At 42.5% G+C, this 25,765-nt stretch overlaps 1 protein-coding gene across 8 annotated transcripts in view; it reads right to left on the bottom strand.

Annotated features, from left to right (window-relative positions):
• SYK (spleen associated tyrosine kinase) overlaps window positions 1-25,765 on the bottom strand; it is an 88,089-nt gene that overhangs the window by 4,171 nt on the left and 58,153 nt on the right. For 6 of the 8 annotated variants that reach the window (XM_069961682.1, XM_069961687.1, XM_069961684.1 and 3 more), the window contains 8 exons: window positions 19,721-19,859; window positions 18,534-18,624; window positions 15,439-15,488; window positions 11,141-11,209; window positions 8,029-8,104; window positions 3,812-3,995; window positions 3,116-3,325; window positions 1,782-1,971 (listed from right to left, as the gene is read on the bottom strand). In XM_069961682.1, coding sequence (XP_069817783.1) covers window positions 1,782-1,971; window positions 3,116-3,325; window positions 3,812-3,995; window positions 8,029-8,104; window positions 11,141-11,209; window positions 15,439-15,488; window positions 18,534-18,624; window positions 19,721-19,859 — 1,009 coding nt within the window. The remainder of the gene's footprint in view (window positions 1-1,781; window positions 1,972-3,115; window positions 3,326-3,811; window positions 3,996-8,028; window positions 8,105-11,140; window positions 11,210-15,438; window positions 15,489-18,533; window positions 18,625-19,720; window positions 19,860-25,765) is intronic. The other 2 variants (XM_069961689.1, XM_069961690.1) reach the window with 2 other exon arrangements.

Below are 25,765 nucleotides of genomic sequence, written 5' to 3' on the forward strand. Positions count from 1 at the left end.
TGACCAAAAATCTGCAATTTTCCACTTTGGCGGGTTTATGTGCTTAAGATGTTTACCATGCAATATCAGGAATATGATAATTTAATAGTTTGCCAGATTCCCCATGCAGAGACAGCAAATATATTTATTTTTTATTTAAAAAAATGGAAGGGGGTGATTTCAACTTTTAATAAGGGAAAGGATTTTTTATTCATGAAAAAACGTTCTTTTTTTTTTTTTTAGTCCGCTTAGAGCATTGATCGATGTTATATAAGAGCTGTAGAAGCCCCTAGTAATAGAGCACTGAGCTGGAACCAGCATCATTATGTCACTGAAGCCCGGCCCGTTAAGTATGAGTAATTGGCTTCTCTCACATCATGAGGAGGTGATACCCTCACTTGACCAGCATAGAAGCCTTTTTAACGGCAATTAAATGTGGTTTTGCCAGCAGCAGCATTTAAATGGTTAATTACAATTAGCCAACAAAATCAATTGGTTTGCAACGACTTATAGTGGTGGTCCCTGGCTGCTGATAGCAGCCGGAAGCTGCCCCGTATACCATCATACCTTCTTAATGGTGGCATGACAGGTATACCCTTCATCTGTCTTTAAACCATTTTCTTTAAGTACAGCACTCTGAAAGTAATGTCCTTTAGGCTGGGTTTACACACAGTATGGCATTAGCCGTTCTGTGACATGGCTGTGTCACAAAACGGCCGGTGTGAATGAAGTTCATCTTGGTCGGTACTGCAGTACTGTCCAGATGAACTTCATCTCTTTAGATTAAGAAAGAGCTGACATTCAATGACTAGCGGGCACACAAAACTAACATGTCAGTTTTTGTCCGGCCACAAGGAGTGTAAACATTTCGGAAGGGAATCCAATACAATCAATGTAATCGGAAATTTAATTATATAACGTCCATGGTTGCAAAACTGCAACTACAGCCATTGTTTAATGAAATTATACGTTGTGTGAACATAGCCTTAACCTGTATAAGACCTGTAAGGCACATGATTGTTGGCTTTCATGGTGTGGGTTTACTACTAAAGTAACTAAAAAGGTCAAATAGTATCTGATAATAATAATAAATTTGACATGTCATCAGGAATTAGCGAGCAGCTGGGGAGTGGATGGTCCGGCCGCCATGCTCTCTCGGCCGCCATGCTCTCTCCCCAGCTATATCTCCTGATTGCAGCAGGTGTCAGCTATGAGACTCCCTGTGGGTAATAACTTCCAAAGTTATTTTTAATGACAGGTACTCTTAAAGTATAAATACCTAAACTCATCTTTTTGACAGCTTACTTTTGGGTCCCATATAACTGCATTCCAAAAACAGATTGAAATGTCATGCAAACTACTATAATTTTAGGGCTCTATGCAGAATATAAAATAAAAAAAACTTCATTAAAAAATACTAGTATAAACTTAGTTGTAAAGGAGTTGACTAATCACAGCATCCATTTTCCATTTGTCCTGTTCAGGCACATGCAAGCCATTGAAGGGATCCCCCCCTAACAAGTAGTGCCCGATCTTTAGTGCACTCCACATATTACATGGACAGCAACTTGATTTCCACATGTAATACTGCATTCCCCCTAACTATTTTAGGTATATTGAGCAATGAACAAAACATTCTCCTGCAAGGTCAGTTTTTGTGGCCCATAGTAACCAGACTTGTCTTAGCATCTTTCATATTATAGGGGTTAGCTTTCATTTTACTGTTGTGTTAATTTAACCAGTCTAAGCTATTACTATTGATACTAATATTAGGATACATTTTAATTGCATTAAAAACTTACTTTATAATAATTTTCATCAGAACCAATTGCTTTAGAAAGCCCAAAATCACTAATTTTGGCATAATGTTGAGTCACCAAAAGCACATTTCTCGCTGCTAAATCTCTGTGGACAAAATTTTTCTCCTCCAGGTACTTCATCCCCATGGAAACTTGATGGACGAGTTCTGTTAGATTTTTTTCAGAAATATCCCTAAATGTCATAATAAAATAAAAATTTAATTGAGAAACAAAAGATACTAGAAAAAGATCCTGACGCTGCCCAGGTGTAATGTGTCAGTCGATCTCTTTATGTGTTCATTGGATTTATTCCAAGGGTGCCATTAAGTCCGATTTATGCCTTTGTTTTTTGTTTACATGCTGTTCATTTAAATTTTACCTTCTAAATACCTAAAAGTTAAAGGGGTTATCCATCTTTTTAAAAATGTTTCAAAACTTAACCCCCTGGGTGCCAGACAATAATCAGTGATTTATAGAAATCACTGCTTGCTGTAGAGGAGCAAAACACCAGTCAAGACTAAGCATTTACCCCTCCCTGGTCTTCAGCTGTACTACAGCCTCTGGTGACCAACACATGATTACTAAAGGCTTCCGTGCAGAGCAAGATGCAAGACCATACGGACAGGAGTGGGGAGAAGTAAGTGGGCTGTATCCCCACATTGCGTTTGTGTTTATATTAAAAACAAAATGTGGAAGCCTAGCCTTTCAGCACATTGGGGGTGCTCTTCTCTGCTGGTGGCAAGTCTAGGTCCCAGTTGCAGTGCAAAACCACTAGAGATGACCGTGTTTCCTGAAGTTCGGGTTCGTATGAACCTGAACTCTAGGTATCTGACTCCCGCTGTCTGCCGGCTCCGTGCAGCGGGTGGATACAGCCTAAGGAACGCCTAGAAAACTGGGATACAGCCTATGCCAATGGCTGTATCCCAGTTTTCTAGGCGTTCCTTAGGTTGTATCCACCCGCTGCACGGAGCCGGCAGACAGCGGGAGTCATATGCCGATAGTTCAGGTTCATACGAACCCGAACTTCGGCAAAATCCGCTCATCTCTAAAAACCACACGTTTATTCACAGACTGATTTGTATCTCCCAAAAGCAACAAGATAACATCTACTGTATGTATAACATCATTGTCTTATGTTATACATCCCATAAAATCCAAGTATCTCAATTTCAGGCACATTTTTTTTTCTGTCAATGGCTTAATAAGTGAGTAAAGAGGGCTGGAAACAGGGGAAAACCCTTACCCTTTTTTCTAGGCTATTACCTGAAGATTTCTTGTAATTCACATTAAGTAAAGGTAATCCTCTACATCAGTCATTATTTTTTATTTTAACATACCTGGTTTTAAGTAAAAATTTATTCAGGGGTCCAAGCTCTGCCAGCTCCATAACCAACATCCAAGCATCGGCTTCACAAATCCCAATCATTCTGACAATGTATGGGTTATCCAGTTGCTGCATCACTGTAGCTTCTCTTATAAGTTCCTCTTGAACAGAAGGGTCATTGCTGTCATTTTTCAGAATTTTAACTGCAACTTTTCTTTCCGTTCTGTAGGTATTGAGAGTATTTTGTTATGTGAGTTTTTTGTACATGAAAACTATACATGAAACAGACAACTTAAAGTGTATCTATGTTTCTACGTTTTTTTTTGCTGAAATGCTTTATGCCCATGTGCAGGTTTAACTTGCTGCTCCTGTTTTCCTTTTAATTAAAGGGGTTATCCAGCAATACAAAAACATGGCCACTTTCTTTCAGAGACAGCACCACTCTTGTCTCCGGTTTGGGTGGAATTTTGTAACTCAATTCCATTTAAGTGAATAGAGCTTAATTGCAAACCCCACCTGAACCGGAACTGCAATGAAACTCCAACGTTTGTGAACATACCCTGAAGCAGCACATTGTAATCACGCCTCAGGCTGTGTTCACACATGTCATTTTTGTTGTGTTTTTGATGTGATTATCACACTATTTTGCAGCGAATTGTACATTTGTGTTATGAGTTGTGCAGTAAAGTATATAAGGAGTTATACCTACTTTGTCATTCTTAAAGTGCCTTTTTTCACAGTTCCAAAATTTCCAGCACCCAGTTCACCAGCATCTAAAGAAAGTTGTTCTGGTTTTATTTTGACAGTTTGAGCCCTTAGCTCATCGGGATCTTCATATATTCCCCGGTACACATCAGTGTCCATTGGCATTGAAAAAATTGACGGTTCCGCCCCTGTTAGTATAATTTTTTATAAGCAAATAATTATTTCAAGCATAACCAGAAATGTGGCAATTATAACAATACCTTCTAAAATGCCTTTAAAATCTCTCATTGCTACGGTGCTGCCAGTCTATATTTACATTATATTACAGTCATGACATAGATGATGTATGCTGCACACATACTGTACCCACTGACATTACAGTTGTGGCCAGCAGGTTCATCTCTACAACCAGGCGGGTGGTGGGACTGTGGAGAGTTCACTCTGTTGGTGAGGATAGGGGAGCAACACCTTATGACTTCTGTTCAGCTTTTTATCCTCTGAACTGACATCTGAACAGCAGTGATAGGTTGCAGTTCTCTCTCCAAAAAGATTTTGGAGGCGCTCTGGCAGGTATAGTTTATTAGAGAAGCCATTGCTGGGAGACAAAAAAAGGATAATGTAGGTGCAAACTGGCTTGTCCACAAAATTATCAGGAGCACCTATTGCAGGCCCCATAACAGGCTACTACTGTCATAGTTAAGGCCCTATTAAGATAATGTCTGACAGATTATTTTACAGATTTTTTCAGCCAAAGCCAGGAATGGATTTGAAAAGAGGAGAAATCTCAGCCTTATCTTTATGACTTGTTCTTTGATTATAGTCCGTTCCGGACTTTGGCTGAAAAAATCTGTCGGATAATCTGTCAGACATCTTTTGGTGTAATAGGGCCCTTACACTACTGCTTAAAGCTAAATTGTTTTCTTTAATGTCGTGTTCCAGTAGTATAATTGGTTTTAATTATGTTGGGAATGCGATAATAACGTTGGTGCTATACAAATAAAACCATTATTATAATAAAATAAGTGATACCTTTTCTGTTTAACATTAGTTGCTAGAAAAGAAAGGATACGGACAAATTTATCAATTACCTATAGAGGTTTAAAACCTAATTTTTATTCTGAAAAAATATTATGAAAATAAAGATGATTTTAAAATACCACTCTGTGTCGTAGTCTCGGAAATAATGAAATCTTAGTATTGTTCACATGTACGTCACTACGGACAGCATTACGAATGTGTATGACCCATTCATAAGTGAATGGTGATCTGTGTCGAATTTGCAGTCTGTACTAGGGCCGGCCTGCTTCTTAAATTTGGACATACAAATCAAGGGGTTTGTAGTCTTAAAGGGACTCCTTTAACCCATTTCCTTCAATCCCTAAACTAAAGTCATCTGTAAATTGGATAAACAATGCTGATTCCAAAACTGTTATTTGTAGATCTCTTCTCTTTTGCATTTCCAAGCAGGAAGCCTGCAAACTTGGCATTTTGATGCATAGAGAGGACTACTTAGCTTAAGAATATAATGGAGAGGACTACGTAGGGCCCTATTACACCAACAGGTGAGCTAAAGCCAGGAATGAACTATAAACAGGGAAAATGTAATAAAGGAAAGACTGAGATTTCTCCTCTTTTCAAAGCCATTTCTGGCTTTGGCTTAAAAAAAATCTGTCAGATAATCTGTTGGTGTAATAGGGCCATTAGACTCCTTAGTTTGTGGACTTATAGAAAAGGAATGCAAGAACATATAAAAATTGCATATTCAGAATCAACTTTAGGAACAAGTTTAGGAAGCGTTTTTTGGAGGTGACAAATTTCCCTTTAAGTTTTAAGCCACTATAGGTAACTTGAAAATTGGTCCTTATCTTTGCCTTGCTGGTAATGTTGCTAAATAACTTCAAATTGACCTTTCATTTTGGGCCCTATTACACGGAACAAAAATTTTCCCAATCAGACGGATTCGGTAGATTACAGCTCTGTGCAGTATTGACATGTCAACATGTCTTTCAACATACTGTATTGAAAAACCATCCACAGCTACCTGTAATAGCAAAGCATGGCTGACGAATGTGTAAAGAAAAAAAAATGTTATACTTACCTCTCTATGCTTTCCGATGTTCTTCGCACAGCTAGTGTTTGGCTGAGTTGCCTGTCACTTCAGAGACCGGCTTTGAAGTTCCAGCGGTGACTGCGGGACCAGGCAAAGGTTTGGGGAACATCAGAGAGCGTGGTCAGCTATGCAAAAAGTTTTTTAGTTTACACTTAAAGGCAAGGAATGCACAGACATCGCTAACAATGTCCATGCAGGCGTTGCTGCAAGATAGCCGAGACTCTGTAAGTGTGGTGTCTCACCGCGGGTGTTGCTAGTTTAAACACCCCTTACAAAAGCCTTGTACTGTAAGAAACAATGGGGGAGATTTATCAAAGGGTGTAAAACTTAGACTGGTGCAAACTTGCCACAGCAACCAATCACAGCAACTCTTTTCTTTCACCAGAGCTGGAAGCTGAGCTGTGACTGGTTGCTGTGGGCAGTTTGCACCAGTCTAAAATTTACACCCTTTAATAAATCTCCCCCAATGTGCTAATGAAGGTGTATATTTGAGTTTTGCCACAAGAGGTTACTGTCTGTATATTTGTAACAGCTGTTGCACAGCTGTAGTCACGTAAGGGTTATTGTTTTGTTTGCGATCTGCACACCAATGAGAGTTACTCTTCTCTTCCACCTATGTCAATCCTTCTTTCTTCGAACACACACTTGGTTACTAGTCTGGAGTGTAGTAGTAGACAGACGCCTATGGAGAACACAGAGACTTTCTTTAGACCAACACTTATCCACAAGATGCAGTGCCAAATACCTGAAGAGAGGACAAGTCAGGGATCAACCCAACCCATGCAGTGAACATCTTAAACATAGTGCAGGACAGTACCCTAAAAGTAGAGGAACAAAGCAGCAGCAAAGCAGCTAAGAGCCTACGTACTCTATTTCGCAACGCAGGTGACACCGGGAAAGGCTCGGACTTTTCGCTCAACTCAGGTAACTAGGATTGAGGCTTGTGTCAGCCTGATAGGACGGGTACCCCGACACTGCAGGGCGACAAAGGTCGAAACACGGTCACAAGTATTCTTGTTCTCTCAAGTATTCTCTTCAAGTATTCTTCTTCTTCTAAAGTTCTGGCAGAGCACAGTAATACATTGGGTTGGGACTCTCAAGGCCTACTCCTCTCCACTCCTCTGAACACTCTCTACTCTTCTCAGCAAGCAACCAAGTCAGCAATGTTTCTCTTCTCTCTACCTCAACCGCTCTCAGTGTAGATCTAGTGGAGTCAAGTCTGTATCAGCTACGTATTAGTATTATATAATTCACTTGTATCATGGAAGATTTATCAGTAAAGAAAGAAAGTTATTTTTTTACTGCGACTCAGTGATTACTACACCAGCACGTACACACAAGCTACACCGTCCTTGAGTCAGCTCCCCTTTCTGTGGGTGGCGGTACTGACTGTCCGGGTGGGTGATAACTCTACTCCGGACCACGGCTATAAGCGCCCATGGCACCCATCACAACCCGGTAGGTCACCGACCATTGGGGAAAAGTATAGCCAGCCACAAAAAACTAAAGCAGGTGTGCCTTTATACTTGTGTGCTGAGTTAGCACTGGCATCAAGTCAACCTACCACCTGGCTGAGGTATACTCCACCGACCAACCACCACAGTAGGGGAGTCACACAGTATCATCTAGCAAATGACCGGTTGCAGCTGCCACAGGCGGCCTACCACATAAGCGAGCTGGCATATTGGACCGTGTAATAGGGCTTTACTTTGGGTCAAATTCTAGAATCATCCACTCACCTACTCTGGTCCCCCAGGGCTTCCATACTAGTGCAGTCCGTTCCTCAGCTCTTCACCACTTGTTCTTGCTTCCTAAATAAGCCATTTCAGCAGGAAATATACACTAAGCCAATCACTGGCTGTAGCAGTGTTCTACCTTAGTCAGTGATTGGCTGGAAGCAGTAACAAGCAGTGAAGAGCTGGGGACAAGATGACACTGGAACGAGAGAAAACCCAGGTAGGAAAGTATTTTTATATATATATTTTTTTTTTTTACGTCCCCAGTATAATAAAGAAAAAACATTGTGGCACTGGAATACCCCTTTAGTTTGCAGCACATAGTTGTTTGCAAGACCGTTCTTTGTTGGGCTGTATATTGAAGTTGTTACCTACCTCTTTCACCTAATCTTCCTCTAGACACATAAGGGTTTGATGAAGTAACGCTTCCAGTTCTTGTAACAGTAGCAGCCTGGTAGAATAAATATAAATAGGGAATATAAAATACTTCATATCATAATCACTGTAAAAAGTATAAAGGAAAATGACTAAACATTTTGAAAATCTTTACATTTACACTTACATTTGAATTTCAAATGTTACCCCAATCATTTATATGTTTCTAACTTTATTGATGTTTTATAAAAGCGTTTTTTGGAACCTCTTAATCCATGGCCTATCCTCAGGACTTCTAGCACCCCCGTTGATCAGCTGTTCGTCAGAGCCCCTGTGCTGGGTGTACAAGGTAAATGGATATGGGATCCTTGGCTCCGTTTATTGTGTAGCGACAATGCCAGGTTACTATTCATTTCAGTGAGAACTGAGTTGCAGTAACCTGGCATAGCAACTACACAATGAATGGAGCCCTATCCCCTGGCTCTGTTCACACTGTGAATTTAGTCACAGTGGGGGAGATTTATCAAGCATGGTGTAAAGTAAAACTGGCTCAGTTGCCCCTAGCAACCAATCAGATTCCACCTTTCATTTTCCAAAGAGTCTGTGAGGAATGAAAGGTGGAATCTGATTGGTTGCTAGGGGCAACTGAGCCAGTTTTTACTTTACACCATGTTTGATAAATCTCCCCCAGTGGCTCTACCAATCAACAGTTGACAGTGTCAGATGGCATCTTACCGGGGATAGACAATTATTGCAAAAGTCCTATTTAAGACCCGCAGATCTCTTTAAGAACAATGTGCAGAAAACAAAGTACCGCTTATATAACAAGTTAAAAAGAAATATATGTAATGTTACCATTACCGAATCTACATTCTAATCCATATGTATTAAAAGAAAAAACATGGTAAAAAATCACAAATGCACAGAGAAGAAATGGTTTACACTCTTAAAGCTAAATATACCTTTATATTATTATGTACTCACATACTGTACCTGGTTACATGAATTCCCTATTAGTCTTATTGTGGTAGTAATCATAATATTCATATAGTGATGTACTTAAATACATCAAGGATATTTGTATATTTACAGGGTCTGTAACTAGTATTCACTCCCCCCCCCACACACTTTTTAGTCTTACTGAGTTACAACATTGAATCCTTACACATAGACTTTTTTGACACTGACCAATACAAGTGATCTTCATTCTTTACATTAATCTATAAGTAAATACAATTTATAAATATTAATAATTACACATTTTATAAACATCAATGATTAGATACCAGATCCTATGTGTACCGGATCGAGTGAGGGAAGGCACAAAAATGATTTTTTTTTTTAATGGGGATAAATCTAACCTGCTGATGACCTCCTATTACGCACAGGCGCCAAGTAGGATGGTATGTCTCTTACCTTCCTCCTCTCTTAAAATGTATTGTGATTCAATGTTGTGAGTCAATAAAATGTGAAGAAGGCCGAGCTAGTGTAGTTTTTTTTTAAATAAGCATCTAGACTATTTGGCTAGGCTAAATTCACACATGGCAAATTTTCAGTGTGGCCAGTACAAAACCATTCACAAACTGGAAATAAAATCTACATGGATTTAAGGTCCATTAACATTCTTCTCTTGCAGATTTCTCCTGAAAATCCTTTTGATTTCATTCATTATACGGGAATGAATGAAATATGTATTAATATTCATACGAAAGATAATATTAGAGATTTTGAGATTTTTAGGGTATAAAAACATTTCGTCCCCCCCCCCCCCAGTAAATCTACCACATGTGAATGTGACCATGTACATTTAAAAGCAAGCTGTTAGGTAGTCACTATACAAGCTTAATGTTGAAAGGATTTAGTAGTTAATCACATGGTTAGTAGACATAAAGCAGCAATGCTGGTTTCTCCAAGTTTAAAAGATTTAAAGCAACTGTACCACTAGGTACATAGTTTTACATAAATAGACTGGCGCTGGCGTGGGGATGCCAGTGCCACAGCCCCTTTTTTGAACCTCTGCCTAGTTCCTGGTGTCCATTAGAATTAATGGCGCCATGTCATAGAGGGGAGGGAAGATCATCACACTAAGGGCCGACTGGCCCACCTACGGTGATTTATGCCTGGCCAGTGCTTGGTAATAGACTGGCACTGTGCGCGGGAACCAAGCCATGGTTCAAAAAAAGGACTGCTGCATCGTCAACCCTGCGCCAGTCTATTCACGCAAACAATAAAAAAAGGTGATGTACTTAGTGGTATATTCGCAAGCACACAGTATAAAATGTTTATAGGACCCTAAGGGAAAGGTAACCTGCAGACTACTGAGCTGCCACTTAATGCACAATATCAGCACCTCAGGTAGGGTCCGGGTGCTGACAGATTTCTTTTAAATAGGGGCTTGAATCCTGCAATGCTGCTTTAAGGTTAGAGTCACATGAAGCAGCAGGCTGCGTACAGGCAGAACCATGGTGGCATGCATTAGAGGAGTCTTTTAACTAGATTGTTAACATGTACTCAGTATTGTAGATGAACTGCAAGTCCGGTCTCAAGTTGGGGGGGGGGGGTAGTGTCAATGGCAGGGCATGGGGGACACAACAAACAGCATTACCTTACCTCTCCCCATGCCATCTGACTGCCCCAGAACTCCCGCCGGGCTCCAGGATCTCCTCTGCTGCCAATGTTACAACCCAGCTGATTGACAGCCCTAGCCCTCTCAACCAGTCAGTGACTGGGGCAGGGCTCTGCTCCAGTCACTGATTGGCTGAGCTGGCTGTCCATCAGTCGGGTTGGGCATCCCCCCCCCCCCCCCCCCGAGTCTTGACATCATTACAACTCTGGGGAAAATGGCTTCTGGCGGGGGTTCTGAACCTTCTGGCATGGTGAGTTGCGGGCAACGGGAGAGGTAAGTACTTCCTCTTTAATGTTTTTTTTTTCCTTGGGTAAAACTTTAATTAAAAATCATGTACTCATTAACAACCTTATTGAAAATTACATGCATTTCATGTCGCCATGGTTTTACCTAATCATGAGACTTCACCCCTGTGCAAGCTGTGTAAGCAAAGCAGCCAAACTTGCTAGCGTTTTATAAAGCTTTGAAAAAGCGTGAACTCTGCACCTTTTTGCTGCCAGCCTTGGGAAAGGAGTAGGATTTGAATCTTGAGATTATTCCACCTGCTGACCAATTCTAGAAACCGTAATGTCAGAGAGGAAAAGTAAATGTGCTATTAATACCTTTTTATGAAATGCATTGTCATCGCTATTTTAGGTGTCTTGTATGAAATATGAACTGGTGTGTTTCTCCTAGTATGTGGTATAGGGCTATAGTGTTTTAAGTTAGTTTGAAAGGAACCTCAATATTCTACTAAAGCATTTGTAGAAACAGTGCCATCTAGACATTTATGGGTAGGTGAAAATCCATTGCTGGAGCAAGCCAATTCCCCACTGCTTTAGGCCTGATTCACACATGCATAGAGCTGTCTGCAGCCATGGACCCACAGTTACGGACAGCACTTTGAATGCGCTTTTGCATTGGCACGAACCCTTTCATTCAGAATAGGTAACCCATACTGGTGTCTTACGCCATGTGAACATGGCCCTAAAGTAGACAAATTCCTGAAATTTATGGAAGGGGAGTTGTAAGATTTTTTTCCTACTTCCATTCTAACTAGAGCTGTATAGCTTTTATTCATTGGAAGGATTAGTAGATAATATTGTCATTTGCACAGTAACAGGGCCCTAATCTACAATTGTTTTATAACAGTACCTTCTTACATGGCTCAGGGGCTTTGGGGTTCACTCTGGCACTAGGTCTGGCCATTTTACTTGTGGCACCTATAGCAATGCACCCCTAATACTGCACAATTTAAAGTTAGAGCAGGAAGTAAATCTTTAAATAAAAAAGGTTTAGACTTATCTGTTCCTGCCTAAACCTTTAAAGAGGAATTGTCACTTTAAAAAATTGAGACCTATATGCAGGCAGCATCTTATAGAGCAAGAGGTGATGAGCAGATTAATATAAATGTTTGTGGTAAAAGATTAGGTAAAACTTTATTTATCTAAACCTCTGCTCATTCTGAGGTTAACAGTAGAGAGGATCGAACAGCGCTGATGTTCACGTTCGTACGAACTCGAACCATCGGTATTTGACTCCCAGTCTTCCCGTTCCGTGGGAAAGGTGGAGACAGCCTGAGCCCCGCCTGGAAAACAGGAATACAGCCTGGGCCATAGGTTGTATTCCTGTTTTCCAGACGGGACTAGGGCTGTCTCCACCTTCCCCACGGAACGGGAAGACTGCGGGAGTCAAGTACCGATGGTTCTAGTTCGTTTGAACCTGAACATCAGCGCTGTTCAATCATCTCTAGTTAACGGGACTTCTACGCCCAGAATGAGCAGCAGTTTAAAGGGTATCTGGAGAGCAGAAAAGGTCCTACGTTTTCTGCATTGTGGGGCTGCACTTTCTATGTCTGACCATCCATGCTGATACTTTCGCAGACAAGAGGGAGTGGTAGCATGTTGTGGTCAATTGCCTATAGCTGCACAATGTTACCAGTTTCACGGTGACATTGGGCAGCTATTGGTAATTGTGTTTGGGCATTGTTTGACCAGCACGTAATGCCTGCAACATGTTCCCACCCCCTCTCGTCTGAAGAAGTTATCAGCACCGAGGGGCAGAGGGTGGAAGTGGGGCGCCAGAGAGCAGAAAAGGTAGGACCTTTTCTGCTCTCTGAATAAACATGTTCATTCTTCAGCGCGGACAGGGCAGGAGCGCGCACCTCCCATAGACTCCCATTATGAGCGGGAGGCTAACGGCATTCTGCGGCGGACAATTCCGCAGTGGAATTCCGCTAGTTTTGCTCAGTGGGAACGGGGCCTAAGAGGTACCTGCAGATAGGACTGCATTTTTATTGTGACAAGTAATGTAAAGTAAATGTGAGTAAAGTAATATGTTCATGAATTTCAGTGAAAATACAGCATGTGTCCCACTGTTAATGTGTCTCATATAGATCAAAATCACGGCATAATGGATCCAATCATTTATAGCAGCTTAGGTTGTGTTTGCACATGTTGCAGTTTTATTGCAGTGTTTGTTGCAGTAATGCTGTGTTTTCACTGAAATTATGCAGGACTGCAATCAAATGTGTGAACACACAACCCTAGAGGGATATTCTGCTCAAAAATAACTTTTCCTTTGTTACTGCCCATGATAAGACTGACAGTTCATTCCTTACTTTCTTATTATTTATTCACTCTCCTTCCCACAGTCTTGAGCATCTGATTTCTTGTGAAGACACAAAACACTGTGTGTGAGCTACAAAGAAGCTACAAAGTTGTAGATAAAGTCTGCCAGAGACTTGTTTACATCAGCTGTCTTTTTTGGGTCTTCAGCAGAAAGCAGCAGCTCAGGACTAGAGGAAGAAGACTGAATAGATCATAACAAGTATGAAATGAATTGTTAGTTTCACCATGGGCAGAAACATATGAAAAGTTATCACCAACAGGAGCTTCAATGATAGTTAGTGTGAATTATTAAGACCACAGGGTCAGATACATTATGGTCCAGTAATACTTCTGCACATTGAAACATCCATCTGATTTTAATTAGTGGAAAAGATGAAGAAGATGACTAATATGTAGCTATTGCCATGAATATACAAGTAAATAATATACTGTCTAAAGATACAGAAGATATTGCACATTATGTAGCAGGGTTTAGTTAATCTTTGTGTCTTCTACAAGCATGCTTGAAATTTTTAGCTGAGTGATTAAAGAGTCACTGTCAATAGTACAGGCGATTTTAAGAAACTTTGTAATTGGGTTTATTAACCAAATATGCCATTATCTGCATTCAAAAAGCCTTTTCCCAGGCCCCCCTCCCTCCCTCCTCTTTTCCATTCACTGCAAAAAATCTGGAAATTGTGACTTGTTGCATCAGACGTACCCAGTCTGTTCTAGGGAAAGGGGAGGAGGGAAGAGGGAGTTAGTCGACAGCAGAAAGCTGAGAACAGAGGATTGCAGGTAGAGATGAGCGAACCGGGTTTGGGTTCGAGTCCATCCGGACCCGAACTTTCGGCATTTGATTAGAGGGGGCTGTTGAACTTGGATAAAGCTCTAAGGTTGTCCGGAAAACATGGATACAGCCAATGACTATATCCATGTTTTCCACATAGCCTTAGGGCTTTATCCAACTTCAGCAGCCACCGCTAATCAAATGCCAATCGTTCGGGCTCGGATGGACTCGAGCATGCTCAAGGTTCGCTCATCTCTAATTGCAGGCACTGAGCTGGGTGAACTCTGTAATCAGAGCTCAGAGAGGTCAGTGGTGACTGTCAGAGGAGATAGATGGTGATGAATTTGTTGTCCTGTTTTGGTGTTTTATTTAGCTCTCTCCATAGGAGAACAATGAAGACAGGGGGGAGAGCTTCAAACTGCTTTTTCATGATAAAAATTCATTTTCCGGCTAATAAACCTAATTACAAAGTTTCTTAAAATCGCCTGTACTATTGATTTCTGAAAAAAAAAAAAAAATGTCACGACAGTGACACTTTAAAGTATCGGAAGAAGGGATTTTTTAGGATTTTTAGAATTCAGTATAAAGCTATGTTCTCACACAGTATTTTGGTCAGTATTTTGCAACCAAAACCAGGAGTGGATTAAAAATGCAGAAAAGCTATGTGCACACACTCTTAAAATTAAGTGGATGGCTGTCATTTAATGGCCATGGTTTTAAAATAACAACAATTATTTATTTGCAAATAAATGGCGGCCATCCACTCAATTTTAACAATGTGTGAACATAGCCTTTTTGTGTTTTCAGTCCACTCCTGGTTTTGGTTGTAAAATACTGACCAAAATACTGAGCAAAAATACTATGTGGAAACATAGCCTTAAAGTGTATTTCATGTGTTCTTAAGGTGGTTGTTTACAAACATAAACTTCATAGATATATAACATTACATTTGCAATTACATTTTTATTGTTTGTTCAAAATTTTTTTCAACAAATGCAACCATAGTTTGTAATTCACTTATTCCGATCACTTATAAGGTAAAGATGAAGGATGCAAGATGATTGCTTTTCTTGTAAAACCAGAAGAAAGTTGTGTAGCAGGTTATGGCTATGTTCACAGGTAAAGACTATGTTCAGACATGGCCATATTTTCAATATAATAACGTACTCCATTGAAGTCAATGGAAAATTATTTACTCATTATTTACCACCAGTTTTTGCAGAACACTTCCTTTTTTCCTCTACCAGTTCACACGTTTTCACTATTTATTTTCACTCAAAATTACAAGGGTATTTTGGTATATTTTTTTTTAGTGTGTGAACATAGCCTAAAACAAATTCAAATTCAAATTATGGTATATATTTCATTGCTGTAAACTTGTGCACTGTATCTTTCCTGTTGCTTACCCTTGTAGGCAGCCTTGGAAGCCCAAACTCTTCACGTGAAGAAAATGGTCCTTGAAAATAGTTAAAAATATATTTAATCAAATTTATAACTTACTGCATGTTAATTATATTATCAAACTTAAAAATAAAAGTAGATTCTAGAGTTAGAAAAAAAAAATCTGTCTCTGAAAATTTAAGTAAACCATAGGGCAGAAGATACACCAGGCAAAGGGATGAAATGAGCCATCTGTTAAATGTGATCCACTACCACCTAGATGGTGAAAAGGCCTATGCAAATCTGTAATCAAAGGTCGGAGGGTCTAGCGTGGGTGCACTTGGCACAAAAATGAATGAATGGTCACAATGGGAGAGGAGTTCACTTTAAGGATTTGTTCAGTGAAAATCTTTTTCTTTCAAGTCAACTGATATCAGAAAGTTATATAGATGTGTAATTTACTTCTATTAAAATATCTCAAGTCTTCCCATACTTATCAGCTGCTGTATGTCCTGCAGGAAATGTTGTTTTATTTTCAGTCTGACACACTGCTCTCTGCTGACATCTCTTGAAGAGACAGGAACTCTGTCTCAGTTTTCTATAAATCCCCATAGAAAACCTCTCCTGCTTTGGACAGTTCCTGTCTTGGCCAGAGATGTCAGCAGAGAGCACTGTGTCAGACTGAAAATAAAACAACATTTCCTGCCTGACATATAGTAGCTAATGAGTATGGGAAGACTTGAGATTTTTTAGAAATAAATTACAAATCTATATAACTTTCTGACACCAGTTGATTTGAAAGAATTTTTTTCCCCTCTAAATAACCCCTTTAAGTGCCTAGAGGGGTTAGCCAGGCATAGAAAAACATGGTAACTTTCTTCAAGAAACAGCACCTTTCTTGTCTCCAGTTGAAATGTGGTTCTGCAATTAAACTTCATTCACTTTAATGGAGCTGAGTTGCAAAACCACACCTAAACTGGAGATAAGAGAAAGCGGCCATATTTTTTTACGCCTATATAACCCCTTAAATTCTTGGCTAGATTGACAGATAGTAGTGAAAAAGGTACTCAGGGAAGAACTTTTGTACAGGGACAGAGGGGCACACATGATCATCTATTCAGTGGCTTCAAAGATGAGACATTAGTAGAAGTGAGGATTCACTTGGGATTTATGGTGTATCCTAGATCTTTAGAAGAAGCATCACAGGAGTCACAAGATTTTAAAGGAGAAGTCCAGTGAAAATTTTTATAAAAGTATTGTATTGCCCCCCAAAAGTTATACAAATTACCAATATATACTTTTTTCCTTGCACTTACTACTGCATCAAGGCTTCACTTCCTGGACAACATGATGATGTCACGACCCAACTCCCAGAGCTGTGCGGCTGTGGCTGCTGGAGAGGATGATGGCAGGGGGATGCTCAGTGTCCCTCCAGTGCCCTGTGTCCCTCAGTGTCCCTCTGCCATCATCCCCTTTTCGGCTTGGTTGTGTGCCGAGAAGAGTAAAGAGAACTTAAAGTAGTGGAGAGGAGTAGGTCGTGAGAGTCCCAATACAATGTAGTACTTTGCTCTGCTGGAACTTTAGAAGAAGAATACTTGAGAATACTTGAAAGAAGAAGAATACCTGTGCCCGTGTTTCGACCTTTGTCACTATAACCACCTATTGCCCTGCAGTGTCGAATTACCCCTGTCCAATCAGAGTGACACAAGCCCAAGTCCTAGTTACCTGAGTTGAGTAAAGTGTCCAAAGCTTTCCGGTGTCACATGTGTTGCGAGATAGAGTACGAAGGCTCTTAGCTGCTTTGCTCTATCTGGATCAGTTCCACTACTGTTAGGATACTGTCCTGCACTGTGTTTAAGATGTTCACGGCATGGGTTGGGGTAATCTCTGACTTGTCCTCTCTTTAGTTGTTCAACACTGCATTATAGGTAGAAGTGTTGCTTTAAAGAAAGAAAGTCTCTTTGTCATAAGCATCTATCTACTACCGCATTCCAGACTAGACTATTCTGGACTGACTAAGTGTGGGTCTACACTTCCTCGCCCCATGTGACAACTTCTTACAGGGTGTATGTAACAGCTCCTGTGAGTGGTGGAGAGGAGAGTGCAAAAAGATAGGAGGATAGAGATAGATATAAGATAACAGTAACTCTCATTGTGCAGATCACAAACAAAACAATAACCCTTAGTTCACTACAGCTGTGCAACAGTTACATATATATAGACAATGACATCTTGTAGTAAAACTAAAATATAAACCTTCATTACCACATTGTTCCTAATAGTACAATGTTTTTGTGAGGGGTGTTCAAACCAGTAACACCTGTGGTGAGACAGCACACTACCAACAGCTAAACAGCTAAAACTGCTTAAATGCTCTGGCCTCTTCTGTTAACATCATATTTATACACTGGCAGCCGTCTGTCCCCATAAAGTGATTATTTAATTTTGTATAAATACAGTATATTTTTTTTAATTTTTTAATTTTAGAAAACATAAGAAATCTCTTGGTGTAGTTTGTTTTTAAAGTGCCTGTTTGTTATCATCTTCCACCATCTCTTTACCCACTTCCATATATATTGCTGTCACTTTCACATTATTAATGCTGTCTTGGTACTAAACAGGTTAAAGGGAACCAATCGGCACAATTGTGCTGATATGGTTACCAGCTGCACAGCAGATCTACCTGAGGCTACCAGCCTAGTCTGTGGCAGTAGCTTTACATCAGAGAAAAAGTTTTATTCTGGTGTGTGAGGCCAGGAGAGGGGCGATAACTAGTCATGTGGGCGGGGAGCCACCTGTGACTAGTCACGGCTCTCTGTGCAGTGCAGCGATGACTGACAGGCAGAGAAACCTGTTAGTTGCCTCTCTGCTTGTCAATCATCCCTGCAGACAGCTGTACTATACTGTGCAGCTGGGAACCATATCAGCACAATTATGCTGATTGCTTCCCTTTAAAAGGGGTTAGATGCAGTCCCAGAAGACCTCTGATTGTCATACACAACTTTTAGAACAATTTAAACACTTACAACACTGAATCTGACTCCAAATATGAACCAAATCTAATGAAATTTGCTCATCTCTATTACTATAATATGTACAGTTACAGCAGTGAATTACTTACCTGCAGAATTACTGTTAGCAGCTGATCGTGGACATGGATTTGTCAGCACCCTCAACAGCCCATCAGGTTTGTAGGAGTAATGTTCAACCAACTAATAAAGTAACATAATGCATATACATTACATAACAATTATATGAAGAAAATAATGATAATAGGTATATCGTCATCATCCTATACAAGAATAGCTCTAATTAAAGATGAAATAAAAATATTAAATCCAGTTCATTGTAAAAAATACATTTATGCCCCACTAACCAGATTTTTCTTACAGTACACAAGTCTGTTAGTGGTATTAGCAGTGTGAGTGCCTTGAAAAGTAACTTAAAGTGATACTGTCACCACCACCACCACTCTCTATGTGCGGTTCTCCACTCCATCCTCCAGCTTACATTCTACACATGTAATATACTGTAGCTTCATTTAATCAGTAGACAGTGTCCACTTGGTGGCGCTTCATGACAGTTGGGTCTTCTCCGCAGCCAGGAGATGGGGGCCAACTGCCATGCAGCACTGCCCAGTTGACACTGTTAACCAATAAAATGAAGCGAGAGTAAGGGTGGTATTACATGGGCCGAGCAGGGCCCGATAATACCTGTAAACGAGCGCCGATCTGCTAGATCGTTGCTCGTTTACTGGGCCTATTACACAGCCCGATAATCGTTTAACAAGAGCTGCAAGGACATCATTACTGATGTCCTTGCAGCCCTTGCTAAACTGGCATACATTACCCATCCATGTTCCAGGGCTGATCCTGCCGTCAGCTTATCCCCTAGTCCCGCGCGCGCTCTAGCTTCAGAGCGGCCTGTCAGCTGAAAGGCCGCTCAGCCAATCACAGGCCGGGACCGCCGCGGCCTGTGATTGGCTGAGCGGCCTATCAGCTGACAGGCCGCTGTGAAGCTAGAGCGCGCGGGAGAAGCAGACGGCAGGAGCAGCCCTGGAATGTGGATGGGTAATGTATATCGTTAGTCGCCGCCCGTGCACCGCTATTACACGCAGCGGAGCGCGGTCGGCGCCCGAAAAAAATAGGTTCTAACCTATATCAACGATCAGCAGATGATCATTGTCATCGGCTGATCGTTGCATTTATTACACGGAGTGATAATCGGCCGAATCATACAGCATTGTATTCAATAAGTTTTTCTTTTGTGTAAGAGTCAACACAGTAACACCTAAACATGCAGTCATACCTGCCACAAAGTGTCAAATTTCTTCCCCTCTGGTATGGATAGTTTTCCAGTTTTATCTCGATCAATGCGATAATGTGAAACCTTTCGATCGTGAACCAAACATAAAGCATATGATCCATTGTTGTCCCGTTCTCTTATTCTAAAATAAAAGAAATACTTTGATAATGATATTATACTCTATGAACAACAATTTTCTTTGAAATAGTTACTGCTACATAGTTTCAATCCCTTGGTACAGGATGTAATTTTTTGTAATGCTAAAGAATGTCCTACAGCAGGGGTAGGGAACCTTGGCTCTCTAGTAGAGATGATCGAACATTGGAAAATCTTAGGTTCTATAGAACTCGAACCTTGTCGAACCTTCTGCATTTGATTCCTGATGGCTTACCGGTCCATGGGGAAGGAGGAGACAGCCCGCGTACCGCCTGGAATTCCGGGATACAGCCTATTACCTAGGCTGAATCCTGGAATTCCAGGCGGTACCCGGGCCGTCTCATCCTTCCCCACGGACCGGGAAGGCATCGGGAATCAAATGCGGAAGGTTCGACAAGGTTCGAGTTCTATAGAACCTAAGATTTTCCAATGCTCGATCATCTCTACTCTCCAGCACTCTCCAGCTGTTGCAAAAATACAACTCCCATCAGCTTTGGCTGTCCAGGCATGATGGGAGTTGTAGTTTTTCAACAGCTGGAGAGCCAAGGTTCCCTACTCCTGTTCTATGGGATAACCAAAAATAAAGATGTTTGCTGTAAATGGACAGGAGGAAATGCTTGAATCCTTTTCAACCTTTTATTTGCCATGTGCTATTGGGAAGAGTTTTTCCAGACACTGTAGATCACCTACGTGTAATGATGTAATGTGTCATCAAAGTTGGTAAAATTAGTCTATACCACATACATACAGTATAAGGGCCGGTTCACACTGAGCAAACACGGCGCAATTCCGCGGTGGAGCTCTCCGCCGTGGAATCCCGCCGTGCTCGGTGTCCTGCTTTGAGCGAATGGGAGATCGCGTGCCTGTCCGCTCCCTCTCCTCTCCAAGAATGAACATGTTCATTCTTTGAGCGGAGAGCGGCGGCAGCGGACGAGTGCGCGTCCTCTCCATTCACTTAACAGCAGGACACTGAGCGCGGCGGGATTGCGCCGTGTTTGCTCAGTGTGAACCGGCCCTGAAGGAGTAAAATGTACTGTTTTGGTAAAGTAACCTGCACTGTTGCTCCATGTATCACTCCCTTTTTTTTATCTCAACTCTGACCATGCTTTTGCTATCTAAATATAGTAAATGACAACTATGGTTGACTGGTAAGTGTTGTGGACATGTCACAGGAAAGGTGTTCGAGGGGAGGTACATCTCACCCAGGCTTCGGCACATGGTGAGGTGGTAAATCCGGGAAAGATCTCTTACTCAGCAGTATTATGCTGCTGAGTTGTTCTTTACATTTTCCGGGCCGGATTTACTGGAATGGTGGGTAGGTTGGTAGTGGGACCTGCCATTCCCTTCCCCCCCGATCCAGTTCGGTTGTTGCAGTCAGGTGTGCCCTGATTAGCCTGCAACAAGTCAAAAGCTCCACAGAGCTACAGGGGATTTGCTCTCAGCCAGGGTGAACAGCCTGCATGCTGTGTTTCCTGGGAGCAAGGAGTACTAACACTGCTGGGGTCTATTCACACCCTGCGATACCACCTCTGGAAGTGTCAGATAGGTGACCTGTGTTAGTAAGTGCCCAGACGGGCAAGACCTTTTTTTGTTTGTTCTGTTTTCAAGCATGGTATTGCTCTATTTACGTTTAATGGACTGTTTATGCCGCTAATAAACGCCAAGTTGACCTTTTATAACTCAAAGCCTGATGTGAACTGTGTCCACACACACCATCCCCCGGGAAGATCCCTACAATTGGTGGAGGATGCGGGCAAAACGGTTGCTAGGGGCAACGGTGTGCATCAACTTGGCTACAGCTGCGTATGTCCTGGGTGAAGGCTGCTGCTTCACTCCAAGAACAGACAAGCAACATGGAGGAGATGATGAAGCAGTTAATGCAAGTGAGTTTGCAACAACAACAGGCGTTGGTCGCACAACAACAGGCTCAGGCAGCCGCTAAGCAGGACCAGGCGGCCGCTAACCTTCGCCATGAACAGGCAATGGCTGCACATCAGCAAGCGATGGCTCAGCAACAGAGACTTATTGAACACCTGATAGCGAAGCAAGAGGCGTCTGCAGGTGCTAATCCCCAGCTGGTGGCAGCAGCCGCTCCAGAGACTGTGTCTGTGAGAAGAGCTGTGCAGCGAGCGCTGCAAAAGATGACTGCTGATGATGATATTGAGGCCTACTTAACGGACTTTGAGCGGGTGGCTGAGCGAGAGAAGTTACCCTCCACTGAGTGGGCAGAAGTGATTGCGCCCTATTTAACAGGCGAACCTCAAAAGGCCTACTATGACCTCAGTGAGCAAGAGGTCAAGGACTATCCTCGGCTAAGAGCAGAGATACTCGCCCGACTAGGAGTTACTGCTGCTGTCCGTGCCCGGAGGGTCCGCAACTGGAGCTACAGTCTGGACAAGTCAGCGAGGTCCCAGATGTACGACCTGATCCATTTGGCAAGAAAGTGGTTGGAGCCAGACACCTCTACTCCTGCCCAGATCCTAGAGAGGGTCGTGATGGATCGCTACCTACGAGCACTCCCTGCTGATCTGCAACGCTGGGTGGGACAAGGTGACCCTAGGAGTGCCGACGAACTTGTCAACCTTGTCGAGAGGTTCCAGGCGACCGAGGACTACCTCCGTGATGTTCCTGCAGCACCATCACCTCCCCGGAGTGCCAGATCTGTGCCGTCAGCTGGTAAGAGACTTCCATCTATTGGGGGAGTGTGGAGGGGTGCTGATAGAGGGAAGAGCGCTCAGGAGGTGTCTCAAGGGCAAAAGACTGGTGGTGGTCCCAGGTGGCTAAGTGGCCCTAAAAAGGACTCCCTGCCAAGGAGACCAGGCCCTATCCAGTGCTGGAGATGCCATGAGACGGGACATATGTCTGCCCATTGCCCTCTTACCACTGAGCCCATGGAGTGTGACGCTAGCCGGCATCAGTCGCTATTTGCAGAGCCGTCTTTTGTTGCAGTCACGGGACTAGAGACTGAACCACAAGTCTGCAACATTACGGTCAATGACTTCCCTGTTAAGGCGTTGCTGGACTCAGGAAGCCTTGTCACCTTGGTGCATGCCAGCCTGGTGACTGGGGACTTTGTGCCAAAAAGACATATGAGTGTGGTCTGCATACATGGCGATACAAAGGTTTACCCTATAGTACTGGCTAATGTCGGGACTGAACTAGGCACTGTACAATATGAAGTGGGTGTGGTTAAAAACCTTATGCATAATGTGATATTGGGGCGTGATTTTCCATTGTTCTGGGCTTTATGGGGAAAACAACAATCCCCTGAAAGGAGTGAGGATACCCCTAAGTCTATTGCATTACCCACGGTAAATGATAAGAATGTACAGGATGAAAATGATGCTTTTCCTTTGCAGGTCTTGGCTGGTGAGGAAGAGGCTCCTCCCACTGCGCAGAATGTTCCAGACTTAGAGGTGTCTAGGGATAATTTTGGTACTGCACAGTTGCAGGACCCCACTCTCAAAAATGCGAGAGAGCAGGTCACTGTTATGAATGGGGTACCTCAGGAACCAGAAGCTGAGAAAAAGTTTCCACATTTTTCTGTGACTAACGATCTCTACTATAGAGTCACTAAAATTAATGATGAGGTTGTGGAACAGCTTCTGGTGCCTAAGTCGTACCGGCGTCAGGTACTCGACATGGCCCATAATCATGTCCTTGGGGGCCACTTGGGGACAGATAAAACGCAGGAGAGAGTCCTCCAGAGGTTTTATTGGCCTGCGATTTATGCTGACATAAAAAAATACTGTGAGTCGTGCCCCACATGTCAGCTTAGCGCCCCAGTGTCGCATTTCCGCAGCCCGTTGGTTTCGCTCCCCATCATAGAGGTACCTTTTGACCGCATTGCAATGGACTTAGTGGGTCCCATTGTAAAGTCGGCAAGGGGACACAAGTACATTTTGGTGGTCTTAGACTACGCAACCCGCTATCCTGAGGCTGTCCCCTTAAGAAACACTGCATCTAAAACAATTGCGCGTGAATTGTTTTATATGTTTTCCAGGGTGGGGATCCCCAAGGAGATCTTGACCGACCAAGGTACCCCGTTTATGTCAAAGGTGATGAAGGATGTATGCAAACTGTTTAAAATCTCACACCTACGTACCTCTGTATATCATCCCCAAACAGATGGATTAGTGGAGAGGTTTAATAAAACCCTAAAACATATGTTAAAGAAAGTGGTGGAAAAAGATGGTCGGGATTGGGATCACTTACTACCTTACCTGATGTTTGCTATTAGGGAAGTGCCCCAAGCATCCACAGGGTTCTCTCCCTTCGAGTTGGTCTATGGTCGTCACCCTAGGGGTTTGTTGGATATTGCAAAAGAGACCTGGGAAAGCGAGTCCACCCCATATAAGAGTGTTATTGAGCATGTAGCACAAATGCAGGACCGTATAGCCTCTGTAATGCCCCTAGTAAGGGAACACCTCCAGAGGGCGCAAGAGAGCCAAAGCAGAATTTACAATCGTTCTGCGAGAATCAGGACATTCAGCCCAGGTGACCGGGTACTCATTCTTGTTCCCACTGTAGAAAGTAAATTCTTAGCCAAGTGGCAAGGTCCCTATGAAATTGTAGAGAAGATCAGTGAGGTCAACTACAAGATACACCAACCAGGTAGAAGGAAGCCTTTCCAAGTTTATCACATAAACTTGATCAAGCCCTGGAAAGACAGGGAATCCTTGGTGGCGACAAACTCTGTTAATAATTTGTCACAACCAATCCCTCCGGTCAAGATTGGTGATACTCTATCAGTGTCACAGAAGCAGGAGACTAAAGAATTTTTGCAGAAAAATAAAGACAAGTTTTCTGACCTACCAGGGCGTACACATCTCATTCACCATCACATTGAAACTGAGCCTAGAAGCAGGGTAAACCTTAAGCCCTATAGAATACCAGAAGCACGGAGGGAGGCGGTGTCAGCCGAGGTACAACGTATGCTTGACCTAGGAGTCATTGAGGTGTCCCAGAGCGAATGGTCCAGCCCGATTGTGTTAATCCCAAAGCCCAATGGAACTTGGAGGTTCTGTAATGACTTTAGAAAGTTAAATGAGATCTCCAAGTTCGATGCCTACCCCATGCCCAGGGTAGATGAGTTGATTGAAAGAATGGGTAATGCCAGGTACATAACCACCCTCGATCTCACAAAAGGCTACTGGCAGATCCCCCTCACTCCTGAGGCTAAAGAGAAGACTGCATTCTCCACCCCTGATGGGCTCTTCCAATATGTAGTGATGCCATTCGGGTTACATGGAGCCCCTGCCACTTTTCAGAGGTTGATGGACTTGATTCTGCGACCACATCGTGATTACTCCGCTGCCTACCTCGATGATGTGGTCATTTTTAGCCCTGATTGGGAAAGTCACCTCTGTAAGGTCCAGGCGGTGTTAGATGCCATAAGCGATGCGGGGTTAACCATCAATGCAGAGAAGTGTGCACTAGCCTTAGAGGAGGCCAAATACTTGGGCTACATTATTGGGAGGGGGTTAGTGAAACCACAACTAAATAAAATCGAGGCAATACAGAATTGGCCTAAACCCCTCACAAAGAAACAGGTCAGAGCTTTCCTGGGTATTACGGGCTATTACCGTAGGTTTGTGCCAAACTTTGCCACAGTTGCAGCCCCGCTAACTGACCTGACAAAGGGAGGTAAGTCAGCAATGGTGACATGGACTCCAGAGGCCGAGAAGGCTTTTCAAAGCCTTAAATCTGCCTTGTGTCAACAACCTGTACTAGTTACCCCTGACTTTAGGCAAGAGTTTCTGGTCCAGACAGATGCCTCTAATACAGGGTTAGGCGCCGTTCTCTCACAGGTCGTGAATGGCGAGGAGCACCCGGTGATGTACTTAAGCAGAAAACTATCCCCGGCCGAAAAAAACTACGCCATTGTTGAGC

The sequence above is a fragment of the Dendropsophus ebraccatus genome, chromosome 3, assembly GCF_027789765.1.
Source record: "Dendropsophus ebraccatus isolate aDenEbr1 chromosome 3, aDenEbr1.pat, whole genome shotgun sequence".
Classification (NCBI taxonomy): Eukaryota; Metazoa; Chordata; class Amphibia; order Anura; family Hylidae; genus Dendropsophus; species Dendropsophus ebraccatus.